This window comes from Ornithodoros turicata, chromosome 1 (assembly GCF_037126465.1).
Source record: "Ornithodoros turicata isolate Travis chromosome 1, ASM3712646v1, whole genome shotgun sequence".
In the NCBI taxonomy this organism is placed as follows: domain Eukaryota; kingdom Metazoa; phylum Arthropoda; class Arachnida; order Ixodida; family Argasidae; genus Ornithodoros; species Ornithodoros turicata.
In genome coordinates, this window is record NC_088201.1 from 47111086 (window position 1) to 47130901 (window position 19816).

At 46.2% G+C, this 19816-nt stretch overlaps 1 protein-coding gene across 3 annotated transcripts in view; it reads right to left on the bottom strand.

Annotated features, from left to right (window-relative positions):
• The window catches only part of LOC135398660 (uncharacterized), a 78211-nt gene that overhangs the window by 42598 nt on the left and 15797 nt on the right, over positions 1-19816 (bottom strand). For all 3 annotated transcript variants that reach the window (XM_064630060.1, XM_064630047.1, XM_064630053.1), the window contains exons 4-5: positions 13517-13659; positions 6851-6980 (exon numbers count right to left, since the gene is read on the bottom strand). In XM_064630060.1, the coding sequence (XP_064486130.1) occupies positions 6851-6980; positions 13517-13659 (273 nt within the window). The remainder of the gene's footprint in view (positions 1-6850; positions 6981-13516; positions 13660-19816) is intronic.

Here is a 19816-nt window from a genome sequence, read left to right on the forward strand (position 1 = left end):
TCTTCTAAATTTGCTGTTCTCCCGTCCGCGTCATTTCAGTCCAAGAAATTACAAGTAGTTGATAAGTTGCTGAAACCGTTTGCAGGTGACTTAGAGAAAAATAAGAACTCTATTTGTAAGATTTTCAGAGAGAATGAAATGACCGCCCTTGCTAAAAGTCTCCGCGCTGTTCAACTTGGAAGTCTATCTGTAAAATTTTTGCTGAAGGATCATAAGATTGACATGCCGCTACGTTTGGTGGTGAATGAAAATGGTACATGGCAGAAGGTAGTGTCTCGTTTCATTCAGGACTGTTTGTCCCTAGTTCATGAGCGGAGCAGCATTGTGTTAAAGAATTCTGAATGTCTCATTGAAAGTCTCAAGTCATTTCACGGGAAGAAATGTTTTGCCGCCTCCCTGGATATTAAGGATCTTTACTACTCCCTAGATGAAGGCATTCTGTTGTCTAGAGTAAGAGATCTTCTTGAATCTAAGTTGGTCCGTTTCCAGTCAAAAGCAGGCATTGCTGTATCAGATTTCTTACGTGTTTTAGAACTTTATCTGAGATCGACTGCCGTTCGCATTGATAAGGGTCTGTTCATTCAAAAAACGGGGGTTTGTATTGGTTCGGCCATCGCACCTGTGTTATCAGAGATTTACTTGTCTACTGTTGATAATGCTGTTACATCATATCTGGCGACAGTTCCCCGTGCTCAACTGCTTGTTAAGCGCTTTGTAGACGATTTGCTGCTGCTCTCTACAGTTAAAGATGATATTTACGCATGTGAGCGTTTGATAAGAGCGACATCCCCTGAGTTGTCTTTCACTGTTGAACACCCGACCAATGCTGTGCTACAGTTCCTTGATGTGAGGCTTTTGCTAACACCTTCTTTGTGTTGGTCGTATGGGAAATTGGCTCCTAAGCCACTTTTACCCGCTAGCAGTTGTCACTCAAAGAATGTAAAACGGGGTGTTGTCACGGGCCTCCTATCTAGCACTTTGAGGAAGTCATGTGTACATCAGTTGTGTATTTCTTTAAACTTTCAGTGTGATCGTTTGCAGCTCGCAGGCTATTCAAATGCAATGCTTTTTAGCGCTCTTGAGTCTGTTTTTAGTAGATTAATTTCCCCCTGTGCCCCACTTGTCACTGATAATGAGATTCGTGTTGCGATCCCATATTTTCACAATGTCTCACATAACATCCTTGCTGTAGCAAAAAAGTTTGGTGTCCGGGTTGTATTTAAAAACTGCTTTAGACTTGATGCTCTCTGTCCTTTCCAGAAGCGTGACAAAGTTTGTAAATCGCATAAAAATAGCTATGTACAATGCCAGTCAAATGTGGTGTATCAGATACCTCTTGCTTGCGGTTTTTGCTATATCGGCCAAACGAAACGTTGCTTGAATGACAGGCTCCGGGAGCACGCTTCGAAGGTAAAAAATGAGGACCTGTCGTCGGAATTGGCAAAGCATCTCAAAGTTTGCTTTAATTGTTCTCCCACATGGGAAGAGACCTTTGTCAAGGCCAGGGAGACCGACCTCAGTCGGAGGCTTTTGAGAGAAACGTTGTCAATTTTGGGGGCTGGGAACTGTGTCAGCAAAGCGTCTGTGACCTTCGGCCCTGCTTTGGCGAGCCTTTTGCACTGTCCCTCCTCCCCCACCTGATGTGTTAAAAGTGTGCGGTTGTCCATTAAACTTTAGCTGTGTTTGAGACTTTGTGTTGTGTCGTCTGTTTTCGTCTTTTTCCCAGTCTCGGGTTTTCGTCATGGATCTTAGCCACCAGCTCGCTTGCTTTTTAACCATTTTATCTTTTAGTCAGCTCGCAGTGCTGGTAAGCGAAATAAGTCAAACCTCGTTACAACGAAACGCGGTATAACGAAATTCGCGATAGAGCGAAATAATTTGGATTCCCCGGCAGAGGGACATAGAGATCAATGTATTTTAACTCCCGCTACAACGAAACACTTTTTAGCCGCCGCCTTGATACAGCCAAAGAACGAGATAAGGTTTATGACCCCAAAGCCGACTTTAGGGTCATCCAAACAAAGGGCGCAAGCACCGTCCTGTTCCCGCGGCGAAAGATGGCACGCGCGATTAGAGTCGGGAGGAATCTGGTGCCTACAAAAGGAAGTCCGAGTCATTGGAAGGTTAGGGATTTTCTTCCGAGGCTTCTGCTTTTCGCGCTTGTTTTGAACTGTCCGGTTGCAGCTAGAGTCACTCTAGTTGCAGCCAAGTAAAAAGATCACGAGACGCAAGGCGCCATCGCGCGCGTGGGAAACGCTTCGTTCGCGTGGCGGCGTAGGTTACAAAATCAGCCTGGATGATTTTCTTGACGGGGACAAACATGCCGTAGCAACGGAGAGCCTTACGGAAAACGCACTGTCATAGACGTAGAAGGTTTGCGGGAGATCGCAACACGATATGGAGAAAGCTGCGGAGGCTTCGGCGGCGTACGAACAATGCGTGACACCGCGTCTTCTAGATGGAAACAATAACACCGACTTAACATAACAAACTAACCAATTTATTCAGACGTTTCGTCTCCCATACGGGAGACATCATCAGTGCACCCTCGGGAGGGAATGAGTGACCGAAAACCAGTTAAGTCTTTGTACACATCGGGAAGTGGGCCACGGTTGGCGTTGCATGCGGTAGGTTCTCTTTGTATATGCCACGATTCTAGGTATTTTCGTGGCCCCCACCGTTGTTCCCGTGCCAAGGTTGTAGCATTCTCATAGTTGAAACTGTGTCCCGTTTTCCAGCAGTGGTCAACGAGTCCCGTCTTTAGCCTTGTTGCATTTGTCGCTCTTTCGACGTCTCGCCGGTGTTCCTTAATCCGGGTGCTGCGTTTGCGGCCGGTCTCTCCAATGTATGTTATGTCACAGTCGCGGCAGTCTAACTTGTACACGACACCGGTTTGGGATTCCGGTGAAATCTTGTCCTCGGGTTTGGAAAGGAGGTCACGCAATCTGATATGAGGTTTAAAGGTGGTCCGAATTCCTAATGGAAGAAGAGCTCGGCGGATGCTTTCGGACACACCACTGACGTAGGGAATTGTAACAATCCCTTGTCTGGAAATGCCTTCTCTCGGTTGCTTTTTCTCTTCTATTCGACTGTGACATAACATACATTGGAGAGACCGGCCGCAAACGCAGCACCCGGATTAAGGAACACCGGCGAGACGTCGAAAGAGCGACAAATGCAACAAGGCTAAAGACGGAACTCGTTGACCACTGCTGGAAAACGGGACACAGTTTCAACTGTGAGAATGCTACAACCTTGGCACGGGAACAACGGTGGGGGCCACGAAAATACCTAGAATCGTGGCATATACAAAGAGAACCTACCGCATGCAACGCCAACCGTGGCCCACTTCCCGATGTGTACAAAGACTTAACTGGTTTTCGGTCACTCATTCCCTCCCGAGAGTGCTCTGATGATGTCTCCCGTATGGGAGACGAAACGTCTGAATAAATTGGTTAGTTTGTTATGTTAAGGCGGTGTTATTGTTTCCATCTTGCATTATGGTTCCCGGCTTTTGGAATATATTCGCGTCTTCTAGACACGACGCAGGCGCGTATAACCGGCTATTTCACGCAAGAATAAAATACCGTAGGTGCGCTTTGGCGCTGTATTTGTAGTTGTCATTTTTCACGAAAAACTTTTCCGCGTCGTAGCGGGAGTTATCGACACTTATGTACAGCGCGCGCCCTCGCAAAGGTCGCGATCCGTGACCTTCAATTCGGTACAACGAAATGTTCGATACAACGAAAGAAATGGCAGTCCCCATGGGTTTCGTTATATCGAGGTTCGACTGGTATAGACGAGGTGGTCGACGAGGTTCGACTGGTTCGAGAGGTATAAGGAAAGATATGGAGATAGGGCTTTATGGTTCCATACGGTTGCTTTTGTCCATGGTGGCATCCGTCAGTCGAGTCGTTGACATGAGTACAATAATCACGAGATGGACAATCATGAAGTATTACTAGCACCCAGTACAAGCGGAGAAGCTTTCCAACCAGTAAGTTCATGCGGTGTGCTATTCTTTCTTTCATCCTTTTTCTTTTTTGCATGTGCATGTGTATATTAACTCATCCCTGTATTAGAAACATATTAGCATCCTTTTAGCTGTGCATTCTGTGCACAGATAAACACAACTGTGTATATAAATCTCACTTAGCAGCTGTGATATACGATTTTTTTTCTCTTTGTGCGCCAACAGTACAAATCTGCGTATAACTTTCTACTATCACTTTCCATATCAGATAAGCTATTTTCGGGCACTTCTCTTGTGTACATAGCTGTGTCATTCAGGCCTGGCCTGCATTCCCTTCATTGTCGTCTTGCATACGCGGAATAGTTATTTCAGAGAAACGTGGAGGTGGCGTACCAGGACTAGTGACACTTAAACTGCTTGCTATATGGAGACACTTTAGTGCATAAACGTGATCCCCCCCCCCCCAAAAAAAAAAAACGATTTCAGGGGGACCTGTAACCTTTCGCCTTGTTCCTTGGAACCTGATCACTGCCATGTAACAACGGTTACAAGGGGTCAAGTTAACGGTTTTTCGTGGGTTGAACTGCGAAAGTCAAGATATAAGCCAAGGAACAAGACGAAAAGTCGCAGATCTCCCTGAAACGATTTTTAGGGTCAGGCTTACACACTAAAGTGTATTTGCATAGCAAGCAGCATAAATGTGCCTGTCCTGTACGCCAGCCCATGTTTCTCCGAAATAACTATCCCCCATATGCAAGATGACTATGAGGGAAACGTTAGACGAGGCCAGAATAACGCAGTATCATAGCTTTGTGCACAACAGAAATGCCCGGAAATAGCTTATCCGACACCGAAAGTGATAGCATCGGTGACTGACAAAAGTTATCTCATACGTATATCTCAATTGTTGGCACACACACAGCCACGTCACAGCTACTAAGGTTTATAGCGGTGCAAGAGGAGTGGACGGCTAAAACGATCTGTTTCCAATACTGGAATGAGTTAACACACACATGCAAAAAGAATGAAAGAAACAATGGCACACCGCAGGAACTTCATCGTGAAAGCATTCTCCTCTTGTGTTCGGCGCAGGCAGTACTTGATCACTGTTCTTGTCGTGATTACTCTACTCATGTCAACGACTCTAGTGCCGGATGCCACACGGCCAAAAATCAACCATATGGTACTATAAAGACTGAATGGACCCCTGTCTTCGCGTCTTTCTTTATCTCTCATTTACCAGCAGCGCGAGGTGGCTAAAAGTTTCGTTCGAGCACAAGATGGCCGGGTTAATGAGCGCTCACAGCAAAACTACCGGGTCTCGAAGGAGGGAAACAGGTGTTCGCAATCGCTAGTTGCTGTTCAATAATGCGACTGCTTAGTGTTTTCTTTCCATCTAGTGTTTTGTGAGTTACCCGCTCAGTTGTTCATTCGTTACGATGCGCCGCGGCTCTGCTGCGGGGTTCGTCGCAGTGGCTAGGGCAACCGAGAGACCGGAGTTGCCATTTACCTGTGTGCCGGAGTACTGGCTACACCACTTGAAGTCACCCTTCCTGGAGACGACGTCGGAGAAATTTGAGCCGTGCAGCTTCCCACAGGGCTCGTGGCGGCTATGCGCTATTTCTCGCCTCGCCTCGCGTCGCTCCGGAACGCATCCGCGACTTTATCGTGTATGTACTCGCGCCTTACCGCACGCACAAGCTTTGCGTCGTCGGAGACTTCAACGTGGACGTTTCACTGGCCAAGAACACCACTTTCCTAAGTGATATGTCCGAACAACTGCATCTTCCGCTGTGCACCGACATCCGCCAACCCACAACTAGACATGCCTTATGCATAGGCTTGGTGTTCCAGAACAGCCCCCTCGTTCAGGACACTACTCACCTAGTCAACCATTTCAGCGACCACAAATCAATACTCATCACGCTTAATTAAATTTGTCTAAGCACTTTCATCCGGCCTCATTTCACCACACGCACAGCTGACGCTGAATTTCACTCGCGCACTCGCGGCACCGGATTTTTTTTTTTTTTTTTCTGCTTAAACTAAAACACGGGAGCTATTCGACAAAAAAATTTGAGGAAGAAAATGCAGAATCTTCCCCCTTTCTTCCCTTTCTATCTTTTATATATATATAGACGTGACGATGCCCACTCGTGTGTGGCCAGCAACAGCGAGCTATTTCGGCACCTCCCCCACCCTCGCAGAATTTTATATTGCAAAAACATTCGAAAACTTGCGTAGACTTACGTAGCCGTAGCAAATTTTGTGCCTGCAACAAGCGTCGAGCCCGTCCAGTGCGGTCACCCTCCCTTATCAAATAATACACTTTCTAACATACTCTGTGGCTTACGTGGGCCATACTCTCTGCTCAAAGCGACATAGGTTTTCGCCAAGCACTGCATCTTTGAGGGGCCCTGCATCCCATCAAGTTCAATTTCGTTATCAAAGACCAATGTTTTGTTGCTTTCCGAGTCATAAGGAACCACCAAAAAACGAAATTCACATAAAATTCCAGGGAGGGGGGGGGGGGGGTCGAGCGGCACCTCTGGATCATTCGGCGTGGGATGGCCCAATGTGAATATGGGCTGAATGAAGCTCATTCACCTTGAAAGTATTATAACAATGTTGTTCATTTTTCTATTCGTCGTATCTTTGTTTTTGTGTTACATTGTGAATATATGTTCAAGAAAACAGCGTATCTCCTACCCTGTCTACAAAAGGGGAAATAAATGAACAAAGTAGTCTGGATGAATTGTGTAGACATTCAATTGACAATAAATGTAACCAGAAACTTGTCTATAGACAGGTTACAGGGATGGCAGTGAAGGTTCTGCTACGGAAAGTCGAAAATTTGCTAATAACTTGAGTACATACCCGCACAGGGTGGCCTTTGGCACCTTTTTGTTCTCTGAACTTTTATGAAACTTTGCCCCGCATTGGAGGAACAGCTTGACAGCTCTCACACGAAGGCAAGCCTTGTTGTGGCCTCCTATGGACAGGATCTCTAGAATAGACGGTTTATGTACAGTTATTATAATGAGCTCTTATGTTGCAAGTAGATTATACATGCGTCGCAGAGTTATGGTCTACCATCTTGACACTTTGCTGGCCTTGAACAAAGCCATTTACACATTTTGCTATCATCATGGCACTTCTCTGAGTCGCGCGTACACCATCAAAAATTTCCTTTGGACTGCATCCAGTTTTGAGCTCCTTACATACAGATACCCTTTACGTGTTCTACAGGTTAGTTTAGTGGAGTCAAAAGAAAAACCTCTGATCGAGAGGTCCACTTTAGGAAAACTGTTCCAAGTCGAAGGTGATCCGGGAAAATGCTCTCTAGTATACGCAGTATCTAGTATCTAGTAGTATCTCTATGCAGGGGAGTGGATAAAGTTTGAAGAAACCACGTGACGAAGTGTCTGTCCAATCACAAGGCAGCAAGAGGGGATTTGTAGACTGGCATAGATCCACAGAAGAAACCACGCACGCCTCAACCTTAAATTGCTGAACACAGGACCAACACCACCTAGAGACAAAGCCTGATCGCTTGAGCGACGTGACGTAACAATTAAGAGTCCGCCAATCACGACGCTGCTTTCAGCGGCCGTATCTATGGAAACGAGACGCCATCAGCCGCATGGGCATCTACTCGTAGCCACAGAAAGCCTGGATTTCAAAATCGTTTGCGGCGATTAGCTGATATCTTGACTGGCTGCTGCAATTGGCGGACTTCATATGCCAACGTACGAAGGAGTAAGAGGAGGCATTATGCAGGCCTTCTACGAGGGTCGTTCCATAAGTTTCCGGCCCGACCAACTTTTAATAGTCACAGAGACGAAACAAGTGTATCACTTTTCGACATAGTCACCCTTAACTTCGATGCACTTTTGACGCCTTTCAACCAGCATTCTTATACCCTTGAAAAAATAGTCCGAAGTTTTGTCCGCAAAATGCTGGAAAACTGCCTCTTGCACCTCACTATCGTTTTGAAATCTCCGTCCTCTGAGATCACAGGAAGTAGTCACTCGGTGCCAAGTCTGGACTGTAGGGTGGGTGGTGGATTTCTTCGAAGGCGCACTCCTTCAGTGCAGCCTTGGCAACAGAAGCCGTGTGGACAGGGGCATTGTCCTGGAGCAACCGGACACCTCGACTGAACCTGCCGCGCCTCTTTTCCTTGATGGCGTCTTGCAGTCGGTGCAGGAGTGAAGCATAATAAGCCGCATTCACTGTGGTGTTCCTCTCTTTGAAGTCGATGAGGAGGATCCCGTGACAATCCCAAAATATTGTTGCCATGACCTTCTTTGTGGATTGTGTGACCTTGGCTTTTCTTGGGTGTGCTTCTCCTGGTTTGAGCCATTCCATCGACTCCTTTTTCGAAAGGGGATCATAGTAGAGCACCATAGTCTCATCCCCTGTGACAATTGACTTCAGTATTTCTTCTTCGTTCTCTTGACAGAGCTCCAAAAACTATTTGGCACAGACGACGCGCTGTTGCTTTTGAACTGACGAGAGAAGTCGTGGCACCCATCTCGCATCATGTGAAGGCCCTCGCCGATGATGCGAAAAACGGTTGTTTTGGAAAGCCCCAGCCTTTCTGAAATTTCCTTCACCTTCAGGCGCCTGTCGCTCAGAACTTCCTGCTCGACAGGAGACGAATTTTCTTGTGTCACCACTTCCACTGGACGACCATCGCGTGGATCATCTTCAATGGACTCTCGCCCCAGTCGAAACTGCTTAGCCCAGTCTTTTACCGTTGTGTACGACGGAGAGGCTTCCCTGTACACGTTGTCCAGTCGCGCTTTAATTTCTTTAGGCGAAAGTCCCTCTTTTGTCAAGAATTTTATCATAGCGCGGTACTCGATTTTTTCCATTTTCACTGAAGAGTGCACCCTGGCTGTTTGAAATGCCACTCTCCAACCGACAAGAGCATTGAGAGGGTTGAGGGTGGTGCTCCGGCCCTCCAACAGATGGCGCCACGCGTCCGTAATCGCATTTTCAAATTCGCGCGCATTTTCTACCTCGGGCCGGAAACTTATGGAACCACCCTCGTATATCTAGGTGGCGTTGACATGGCCCCCTTATTTCGGAGAGGGACCAATGAGGGCGCTCCATGGACAATAAGGGAAAGGGGTATCGGGGGATCTGCGCAGACAGCTGACCTACTTGCATAACATATTCATATTATTCGTAGCACGCATCTGTTTTTTAATGCGTGATGAGCCTTTTAAGTGAAACCGTGCATCGAGTAATGCATCAAATGCACCAAAAGGCGGATATTAAACGTTGCCCTTTATGCTGCTCGATATATGTATCCATGGTGAACACCCTGGGCAGTGGCGTCGGAACTATTTTTGCACTGGGGGAGCAAAAAAAAATGCTATCATCATCATCATCATCATCATTTATTTTCCTTGAGGGCTCATGCAGGTAATACAGGGGTGGTACACACAGGCTTCTCGACAAGATGCACAAAAGGGATCTCTGCTCCTCACAATCAAAATCGCCATACAGGCTACCCGACAAATTGCACAAAAGTGATCTCTGCTTCTTAAAATCACAATCGCCGGGCTACCAAATAAGATGCACAAATCCTTAAACTCAAAATTACTGCACAGGCTACCTAACCAAACAGCTTTTACGTCAGTCTTGTCAACTTCACTTAGCTGTAGGGGTGGGAAGTCCGAAGATTCCTCGAAGAGGCCTGAGACGTCTTCTTGTCGGTGGGGTGTCTTCTGGCATTTTCCTCGACGTCACACCGTGGCAAACAACACTTGCACACGTCACAAAAATAATCTAACTGCACGGTGCAGCAACCTGCAGTTGACACTTCAGACCGATCGTCGGGCCATACCGCTATTACTGCCGCCGCCACTATTCCCAAACTTCCCCAGCGGGAAAACTGCTACTATCCCCCTCGCGTTTACATTCTTCCGTCTTCCAGACCAACCACGGGACGAGTCTATCAAGCTCATCCAACAAGCCCTTATAAAACCTCCTTATAAACTCCACGGAACATCCCTCTTTTCTTGGGCGGGAAAGAGTCACGACGCCACTGTTACAAAACCCCACTATGACCGCTTTACGTAAAAAAACAGTAATTTACTTCCTTTCCAAATGTCAGGGTGCAAAGACAATTCCCAGGTCTGGGGGCCAAAAGATTCTGGGCGAAAACACGTGGCATCGGGTTACCGTAGACGGTCCGAACGACTCGAAAATGCCATGCATGGTCTCGCCGTAGGGGGTCGAGAACTACCCTGATGACGCACACCCGGTCTGTCCCTCCAACGCGTCTGACAAAACATCTGGAAGCAATAAGTTTGGGGATCCCGAAGCTGTCATGGCCAACTGAACCAGTTCCTGTTGCAACAACTCTTCTCTAACGTAACTCGCAACTAAACGAAAATTCACACAAGAACTTGTCGCCCTGTGGTAGTGCCCTTTGACTGGGGGAGCCGTGCTACCTGATCTGTAAATGAGGGGGAGCCGTCGCTCCCCCTGCTCCCCCTGTTCCGGCGCCCCTGACCCTGGGGACTGTAGGCTGACGCCAGTATAGACCAGAGAGAGAGAGATTATGTATTTAATGGCACAAAGGCAGCAAAGGCCATAAAGCGCCAAAACTATGGTGAGTGTGAGATGATTATGGGAGATATGACGTGAGAGAGAATGTGTGTGGTGTATAGACCAGAATTTTCGCCGTGTGTATGTTTTTCTATATGACTGTGTTTCCTAAGGCTTAGGAATGAAACATAGTAACAACTGAAGTCCGCAAAGAGTGTGAATAACTATCTAATAAACTTCTGCGATACCCCAGGTGCTATGTGCGGTTTCCAGTTTGTTGAACCATAGACTGAGCATAGTTGTTATTCTCCTATGTCTATATCGTGTATTCATAACGCAACGTGTCTGCAGTGTGGCGCCAGGGACTTTGCAGCTATGCTAACATTGCGGCTAGTACTGAATGGATAGTTTGTGTCGTGTTATGCTTTGATCGGCACAGATTCATTCACTTGTCAAGTAACGATAAGCAAGGATCTCACTCTCAACAGTAATATCAACAGGAGCATTAATTCTGATTGTTGTTATTGGTTCATTAATTGTCATAGTTAAGGTTTCCATGATTTTCTTTTGAACTTGTCCATGCTATGCACACTAAGATTCTCGTAGTTTGCGAAGTACACCGGGTAGTTAGCTGTGGACCCTGAATTAAAATTTGTTCGAAATTTTAATAACGACAATTGAGCACGGAAAACGTAACTAGTAAAATCATTGGCTACTGTTTACACATTCTGTATTAAAATGTGTAATGCAATAGCTTTCGGACTTCAAATAACAATGTGTGCTGGATGCGGGCAAAATTAACATGTACAGCCGGTACACGTCTTCATTCGCATTACTTATCGAGCTGGATATTTTGCTTGCGTTAGTTATTCGCAGAGTCAACCACAGTGCAGTATCGTCCAAATAAATATCTGTTGTTCACTGAGAACGATAACTGCACCAAAATGCCACAAACCAATACCGCGGTCATGGGGAACTTGCACTCCGCCATTTTCTCCCGCAGCCCCCACGCCGCCCGTGCCTGCAAATGGCGCGCTGTGTCCGAGAGCAAGGAGGGAACTGGTTCGTAGTTAAAATTCTTGTCTAGCAGGTAAGCTCTCTGTGCCTCTCCCCCGTTTCTCTCTCTCCCCTATTGTCCACGGAGGAACCTCACTGTCCCTCTCCCAAATAAGGGGATAGGCGCACGTGGTTTCCTCTGCGAACCCAAGCAGAGTACCATGCCGGTATATGAACGCCCCTTATTACTCCCTTATGAGTGGACAGGCACTTCGTGACGTGGTTTCCCCGAAATTTAGCCTCTCCTATACGCAGAGACAAATTGTCGTAGCCCTTAGCCGTAGCGTTGTGACATCTGCAACCAGTCCTCTGCGGCAACACCAAAGCCTGAGTACACGCTAAATGCCTGTTTATACTACCGCGTGACGCCGACGAGCTAGCAAGCGCAACGGCGGTGACTGCGTTCATACTCGGACGGAAAAGAACGTATGGCGTGGAACATCGTGCTCTGGCAGCGGTGGGCACTCTTCGCGCCGGAGTAGAACATGCTCTACTCTAGACGCTGGGCGACAGCGCTCACCGGCATACGTCATACCTAGGGTTCCGCGTTTCCGATGTTTATTTTTGTGCGGATTTGGCGATGTTTTTCGATGTCTATTGATTTTCGCGAAATCAGAGTTTTTCGATGTTTTTCCTTGCGTGTACATGGTTTACCCGACAGTTGTCGGCGAATAGCAATTACAATGTAATTTCAGTGCTGTGCGTGTCTAACGCATCCTTAACAACAACAACCAATCCGAATTACCAGTTTTACGAATTACCAGTTCGAGTTCTATAAGTGCTGCAAGAAATTACCGGAAGGCATTTGCCCACCTTGTTCGTTACGAGGATTCTTCAGATTCACGTGGCGCCGCGATTGCACGTGCTCCGATATGCGCGCCGCACCTCTTCCACAGCCCACATTAACTGTCACGCGACAATACTTGCATACGACAACATCTTCCTTGCCTGAGAGTTCAAAATCTTGATTTTCGCAAACATAGTCCGAGGCCCCCTTCCTTTTTCTTCCCATCTCGGGTGCCGCGGAAAGACAGGACCGCCGTGCGTGGAAAGTGGGGGTGTATGTACTGTCGTAACCTCTCCACTAAACAACGAAAGCCCGGTGACCGAGATTCTACTTGACGTCACGTCCCTAAAAGGTTCACAAGCGCGGTGGGGCACCTACAAATGGCAGAAGAATGAGATTCCGACCAGCGCACCCGATCCGGAACAAAAGGATTCACCCTGGAACACTCAATGTGGTCGCAGGTCATCCAACCATAACAAACACCAAGAAAAGAAGAGTAATAAAGGAAAGCCTGCTTGACATGTTGGAATCTTAAGCTGGGCATGCGCAGCAATTTATTTGTCATGGTTCCTAGAATGTTCCTCTGTATTCGATGTTTTCCGATTAAAACCGAATGAGGGAAAATTTACCCGGCGTATGTTTTTCGATGTTTTTCAATTCAACCGAAAACGCGGAACCCTACTTATACCACAATCCTCGCACGGCGCGCTATGCTCAGACATCGCTACGGTGATGCACGTTCTCAACGAAAAGCACGTCGTTCAGTTGCGCTGGTTCACGCCATAGTATAAGCACAAGCACGAGAAACGTCGCGCGCCGTAGCAGACCGGTTGTGCCATGCCATGCTGCTCGACTATGCGTTATCGGACATAATAGTATAGGCTAAGCAGTTCTTTAGTCCTGTATATCACAGGTACAGAGGCGAATATAATTTCTTGCACATAACAGCGATGTTAAATCTTCGGGATGGTGCAACTCGGACGTGCTCTTGAAGAACGCATACCTCATACACGTAAAATAAAAGCAATTCGGTACGTGGACTATCTATAAATAAACTTATTATTCAGTTTGCGTCACAGCTTTTCACTCAAAAGATGGAACACTGTTCCGTTGACATCGGACCCCCATGCACTTACCACTCTCGATCTTGCAGGTAAGGTTTTTCTCGGCCAATTTCTTTTGCAGGGTGACAGTCTCAGATGCCTTGAAGAATGGGTTAACTGTACATGATGTGGTGATCAGGGCATTGCTTACGCAGTCAACGTACACCTGAATTAGGCTGAGAAATAAATGTACATGTACATATTGCAAACCTGGAAAGAGTTTTCTGAGGCACTATAGTGCATGATACCAATCAGAAATGTTTTTAACATTATTTCGTCTTGTCGTTTTAAATCCCGCCGCAAACATTTGCTTCTTTTACTACTACGCATTGTAACGTAGCATTGCAACGTAGCATTGCGACTGAAAAAGTATTCGTTCTTCTAAGACCCGACGTTGTAGCTGGCCCATGAAATATCTGCACCAGGAATCAACCCAGACTCGAACAAACTCGGTAGCATCGCTGAATTCACAGTCCCACGAAATCAGCACGAACTGAGACGCTTCCTCGGACTGTACAGAACTTCGCAGGTTCATATAGCGCGATTCGCCCGCATTGCAAAGCCGCTTAACCAACTGCTTTGCATGGATCAGACGTGGCGCTCGTCGTCCAACCAAGAAAACGCATTTCATGACAGTAAACAAATGCTGATGCAGAAGCCAAAACTGGCCTGATGTTCACCTATGGCCAGGACTGAGCTCCACACGGAAGCTCTTGCAGGAACAGCCAGACGATCTCCTCCACCCGAGTTTGTACGAGAGCCGCCGAACGACACGTGATGAGGAAAAATATTACCCGTACATACGAAGTGGAGGCATTGGCCGTCGTCTGGAGTGTGGAAAAGCTACGCCATTACATGCCTGGGTTGGACTTCACGGTGGTCACTGACTGTAATTTCGAGCCGCTTTCTCGAAGAAACACATCATTTCCCGGACTGGGAGATGGTAGTTTCGGCTTCAGGAGGACTGCTACTTCGAGATCGAGCACAGACCAGGCGAAAGGATGGGCTATATAGACGCGCTGAGCAGGGCTTCCGTTGGGGATCGTGGGAGAACCCGAAGAGATAGACGTTCTTTTTGTTTTGTTTTGTTTTTCACTTCAATTCAATTTTATTATTAGTCATGCCATACACAGTATACAGTGGGGGCCCCGTAGCATAGCTAGAGGTGGGGCCTCCCGGAAACAATCTGAATATCATACGAAGCGACAACATCAGAACAAGTCATCAAATATAAGGATGCACATTATATGGAAGGTCAAGGGAATATACTGTCACCGTAAGGGAGAAAGCACAAGAGGGCAAAAGAAAAGAAAAATAAACAAAATATATAAATATAAGAAACAAGAAAGAGTGAGAATCAGCAAAAATGTGGCGCTTATGAAGGTGAACAGCGTAAGCGCAAAAGCCCACGGGAGAAACAAGACAAATAGGTGAAAAAGCTAATGTGTATGAAAATGAGGAACTAATTGATGAGATGGTTCCGTAAGACGATCCGAAAGCGATGGAATGAACGTACTGACTTTAGATAAGCAGGCAAGGCGTTCCATAGTTTGGACACTGTACGAATGCTAGCGACTCCCGTCACAACTGAGGACTGGTTGGCAGTGGCGCAGCGTTCATACCCGTATATACAGAAGATAAAGGGCAGCTAGGCTGGTGTAGACCGCACAAAGGAAGCGAAGCGTCTAAAGCAGGACCAGGACTTTGGATTTTATGCTCAAAAACGGAAAAGTGTTCCGAAGAAAAGACGAAACAAGAGACACAGTGCTGTGGCCGATTCCAGCACAAACATAGTGGCAAATAGTACGCAAATACCGTGACGAAGCAGTATACATTTCGTCCTCGACAAAACAATGGAAGGCCTATAGTGATAGCCACTGGTTCCCTCGCATGAGACATTACGTGAAGAGATACATTTCGGCATGCTTAGAATGCTTGTCCAACAAGAAACCATTGGGAAATCGGCCAGAAGATCTACACAGCATCGAGAAGGTGGCAAACCCCTTTTATACGATACATATCGACCACCTAAGGCCCCCTTCGTGCGACGCAATCGTGAAAATGCCTAACCGCCGTATTCTTGAACGAGCCTCGACTCGAAACTCGACTCGAGCTGCTCCTCGAGGCCGGTTTTGCGCTTCATAAATCGACCTTGACTCGAAACGCCCCTCGAGTGGAGGAATTCCTCCGTGCATTCCTCGAAAATCTCGAGGTAGCATCGGTGCTACCTCGAGAACGCTCCTCAACTCGAGTTTGGCTGGTGTCATGGCGGAAGACAGGTCGTTCGCTGCGTCCATCGACTGCGTTTTGTGCCACGATGGCATTTAACTGGGCGCTGACAACATTACCACTAAGCGACAACGTTCAATAAGGGGCCATCAAACTCCTTTTGACCATTTTGATGATCACAAGTTCCTCATATGGTATACGGTACCGCTTCATGAAGAAAACTGTACGAAGCCTTTTGGATACATTGCCAGTGGAGGAAAATGTGTGCAATCTACCTCCTGTGCTACCTACCTCTACCTCCTGTGCTACAGCTGCCCGTCGACATGTGATTTTATGGCGATAGGACTTTTCGAACTGCCACGGGAGACATTGTGAATGTGTCAGAAACGACGGTGTGCCGAGTTTGTGGAAAAAATCCCACACCTTATCGAAAGCACACTTTTCAAGACAAGGTGTAATAAATTTTCCTTCTGTCGCGCTATTTAGCACAATGAAGGTGTGTTTGAAGGATGTTTTCACGCAAAAAGTGGTGCAAAAAAAAGAAACAGTGCATTGACTGGACATCTAAAAAAAAATAAACATCTGATCTGCCTCCTCAATGTTTTTCCGTAATCTTTATACTGTATCAAGCTGGCCCAACCCCTGCTCCAGGTATCACCGAAACGGCTCAACAAATCTTCCATTCATGTTTTTTTTTTTTTTCCTCTCGTTTTTTTTTTTTTTTTTTTGCAGTTGTTGTTCCAATAGTACAAATTCCGTTTGTGGGGTGGGATAACAGGCTCCACCGTTTAGGCAGAGCGCGATTGAGGGTCATAAAAGTTCGTACGACATGCTCGCGGTGACTCCCCAAGAATGGTCTCCCCGATTCTTTGCTCGGGATGTTGTTGTAAAATCTGTTTTGTTTGATTGTTTATAGCTACCCTCAAGGCGTTGGGTAAACGTACCCATCCGCTAACAAACAGTCATTCACGCCACATATTGTAACATAATAGAAGAGTGACAAGCAGTGACATCATCTTTCATATTATTTGACACGACGTGACCATGCCATTAAGCTAGCTGCCGCCGTTGTGGTTGTAATTGCCAGACCAGAAAATTAGGAAACCTATCAGTCTGTTTCCGTGTTCGAAACACCTGCACCCTTCTTCAAACACTTGCAGACCTTTGTGTTTGTATTTGTAATGCACGTTGGTCGAAATAAAGTAAAGAATTACATTTATTTTTCATGCCATAAGTGTGTTTTAAGCACGATAATTAACATTTTCGAGTGGTCCCGAAAGACGGCTGGGGGCGAGACTACAGCTTTATTCGAGGACGGTTTCTCGAGGAGCGCCTTGCCGGAGAATACCCGAAGCGGGTTCATGAAACGCATGGGCTCTTCGAGTGGAGCAATGCCACTTTCCTCCACTCGTTGGAGTCGAGGCGGAGCGTCGAGTCGAGGCTTGTTCAAGAATACGGCGGTAAGTGTCGTCGTGGCGGACGGTTTCACTAAATTTGTGGTCCTTCGTGCCGTGCGTAACACCAGTGCCGTTCTGGCTACAAGGTTCCTCCAAGACATCGTGGGCATATTTGGCATCATACATAACCAAGGGCGGATATAGAGGGGGACGGCCAGGATATCCTGGCCGTTATATTCTCCCACTGCCTGATCTTATTCGAGAGCGTCGTGCCTTACTTGTAGAGTCAATTGTAAAGAATAACGTTCCTTTTAATAACAACATATTTCAAAAATGTCCAAGAGGTAACCGAAGCGTCATGTCGAATGACTTTATGTTATATCGGCCAAAAAATATGTATGGTACGAGGTTGACAGTGTGTTTTGGGCCGCGACTCTGGAACTCTATGCCTCTTGAGGTTAAAAACAGCCAGTCATTCCGCAACATGCTACGACGATACCTTATGGACACTTCAGCCTATTTGAACCCAGGAATGTAACTGTTTGTTGCATTATTTATCTCACCTGTTTTTCTGTTCCATTTACCCCGCGGGGCATGAGCCTGTACTAGCGAAAGCTATTGGACACGCCCCACGGTTTTTCTTGCTCTTTGTTTTCTAGTGATGACAAATAAATAAATAAAAAATAAAATAAACAAATAAACAATCCTGAACCCCTCCTCAATTTCGGTCCTCACATAGTGTTGAATTGACCCAGATCGTGTAATCACCATGCTGACCAATGCTGGATCCCGCTCTCAGAAAAATCCTGGATCCACCCCTGATCATAAAGGATCGCAGAACATAGTACACGAGTTCCCACAAGAGTGCACTTTTTGAGAAGTAATGCCATGAAATCAAGAGCATTCATGAGCTTTGGTGCTTTGCTGGCTTTTACAGCATTTTTTGCGTGCTTTTTACTGCATTCAAGGGCTTGGTGCCAATCGTAAAACCACCAGCATATTGCAGTTTAAAGGGGTGGCGAACACGCTTTTAGGACTTGTATTTAACTTCTGCAAGAAGTACAATGTAGCATTGTAGTTTGAATTCCTGTTTCCGCTTTTGTGCCTGTCGTACAACCACCAGTATATTGCAATTTAAAGAAGCATTGTACACAGGTTTCGGGATTTTCTTTAACTTCTGCCAGAAGTACGGCGGAGCAATGTAATTTGAATTTCTGTTTACCACTTTGGTGCCAGTGATACAACCACCATCACATTGCAGTTTAAAGGGGTGCACACGGTTTTTAGGAATTTTGTTGAATTTTATTTAAAGGAGCACAAACCTGCAAAAATATTGCTGCACAAACGATGCCGTTACTTTGACAACGACACAAAAGGAACGGGATTCACCCGTTGTGTCCGCAATTTATAAGAGATGGAAAACAGAGAGAAAGGGAAAGAAGAGAAGAAGAAACAAAGAGAAACAAAAAAAGAGATAGAAACATGGCCTAAAGGCCCCTTGATGGATCAATAAATAATAATAAAACGCAATTTATGCTTCGCGCAATAATTCTATAAGTATATTCGGTTTGATTCGAAATTAGAATACCGAAATCCACTGGGTATCATTTGAACATGAACCTTCGGTATCAACTTTATAGGTATCATTTCGAATTACAATATTAGAGACAATTACAATTATTACTCCGGTATTCAAAGCACCCGACTATATTCGCATGACCCTATTACATGAAGCACAATTTTCGTGTCCTGGGTAACATGAGAAACACGGTAGCCGCGAGAGTAAAATAAGGCGTTTTTCTTCCAATTTTACTGCTCCTGCGTGGCACTTTCCGTCCTTGAATCGCACGTTTAGTCGTAAACGTTCAAGTCTTAATATTCTGAATTTGATTCTGTATCGTGCCATGGCCAATTTCCTTCAAGAACACGCTGTACAGTACTATCTGTAAAACATGTATCGGATAAACATCACTGCATTGCTATACGGTTTGTGAGCTTCCGTGTTGTGAGCGAAAGCAGTAAAAATAGCGAAACCAGTAAAAAAATTACAGAAGGGGGACGCTTCTGCACAGATCAGTCGTTTTCGCAGTTTCCTAGAGAGCATATCAGATCGTGGATCCTTTAAAGGAGTACAGAGGGTCATCCAAAAAAATTTCAGATTAAGACGTCTGATGAAAGTGTGCGTGGCATTTTACCGAATAGCGCGAAAGGTTTGATGTGTGCAATTTGTTTCCCATAACAAAACTCACATAAACATGGTTCCGCGCGTTCACCCTTAACTCGCAACTCCGGGTATAACGAGGAGAAGTATGATGCTACGTCCCCGATGACGTTACAGAGGCAACTCGTTCTGGTTCGCTGGTCAGTGAGGGTCAGCGCCCTGTTTCTTAGCCGTCGTAAACCAGTTTTGCCAGGTCCCCCGGAGAATTGGGGATAGAAGGAGCGGCCGAATCATGACCGAGCCAGGAGCAATGCTTTTTCAGAATCCCGAACAGCGGAGTAGCAGACGACAGCTGAGTAGCAGACAACATTTCTCTGGACCAATGAGCGAGCGTGGCCCCTGTAGCGTCAGCTCGAAGGCATATCACAGGCTGGTACTGCTCTCCACCGCTATTGCGCAAGGTCGCTTTTTGCGGCGTACTTTAAATTGAATTTGTGTGATAATTATGACTCTATAGCGTGAATTAATCCTTATGGTACATCTTAC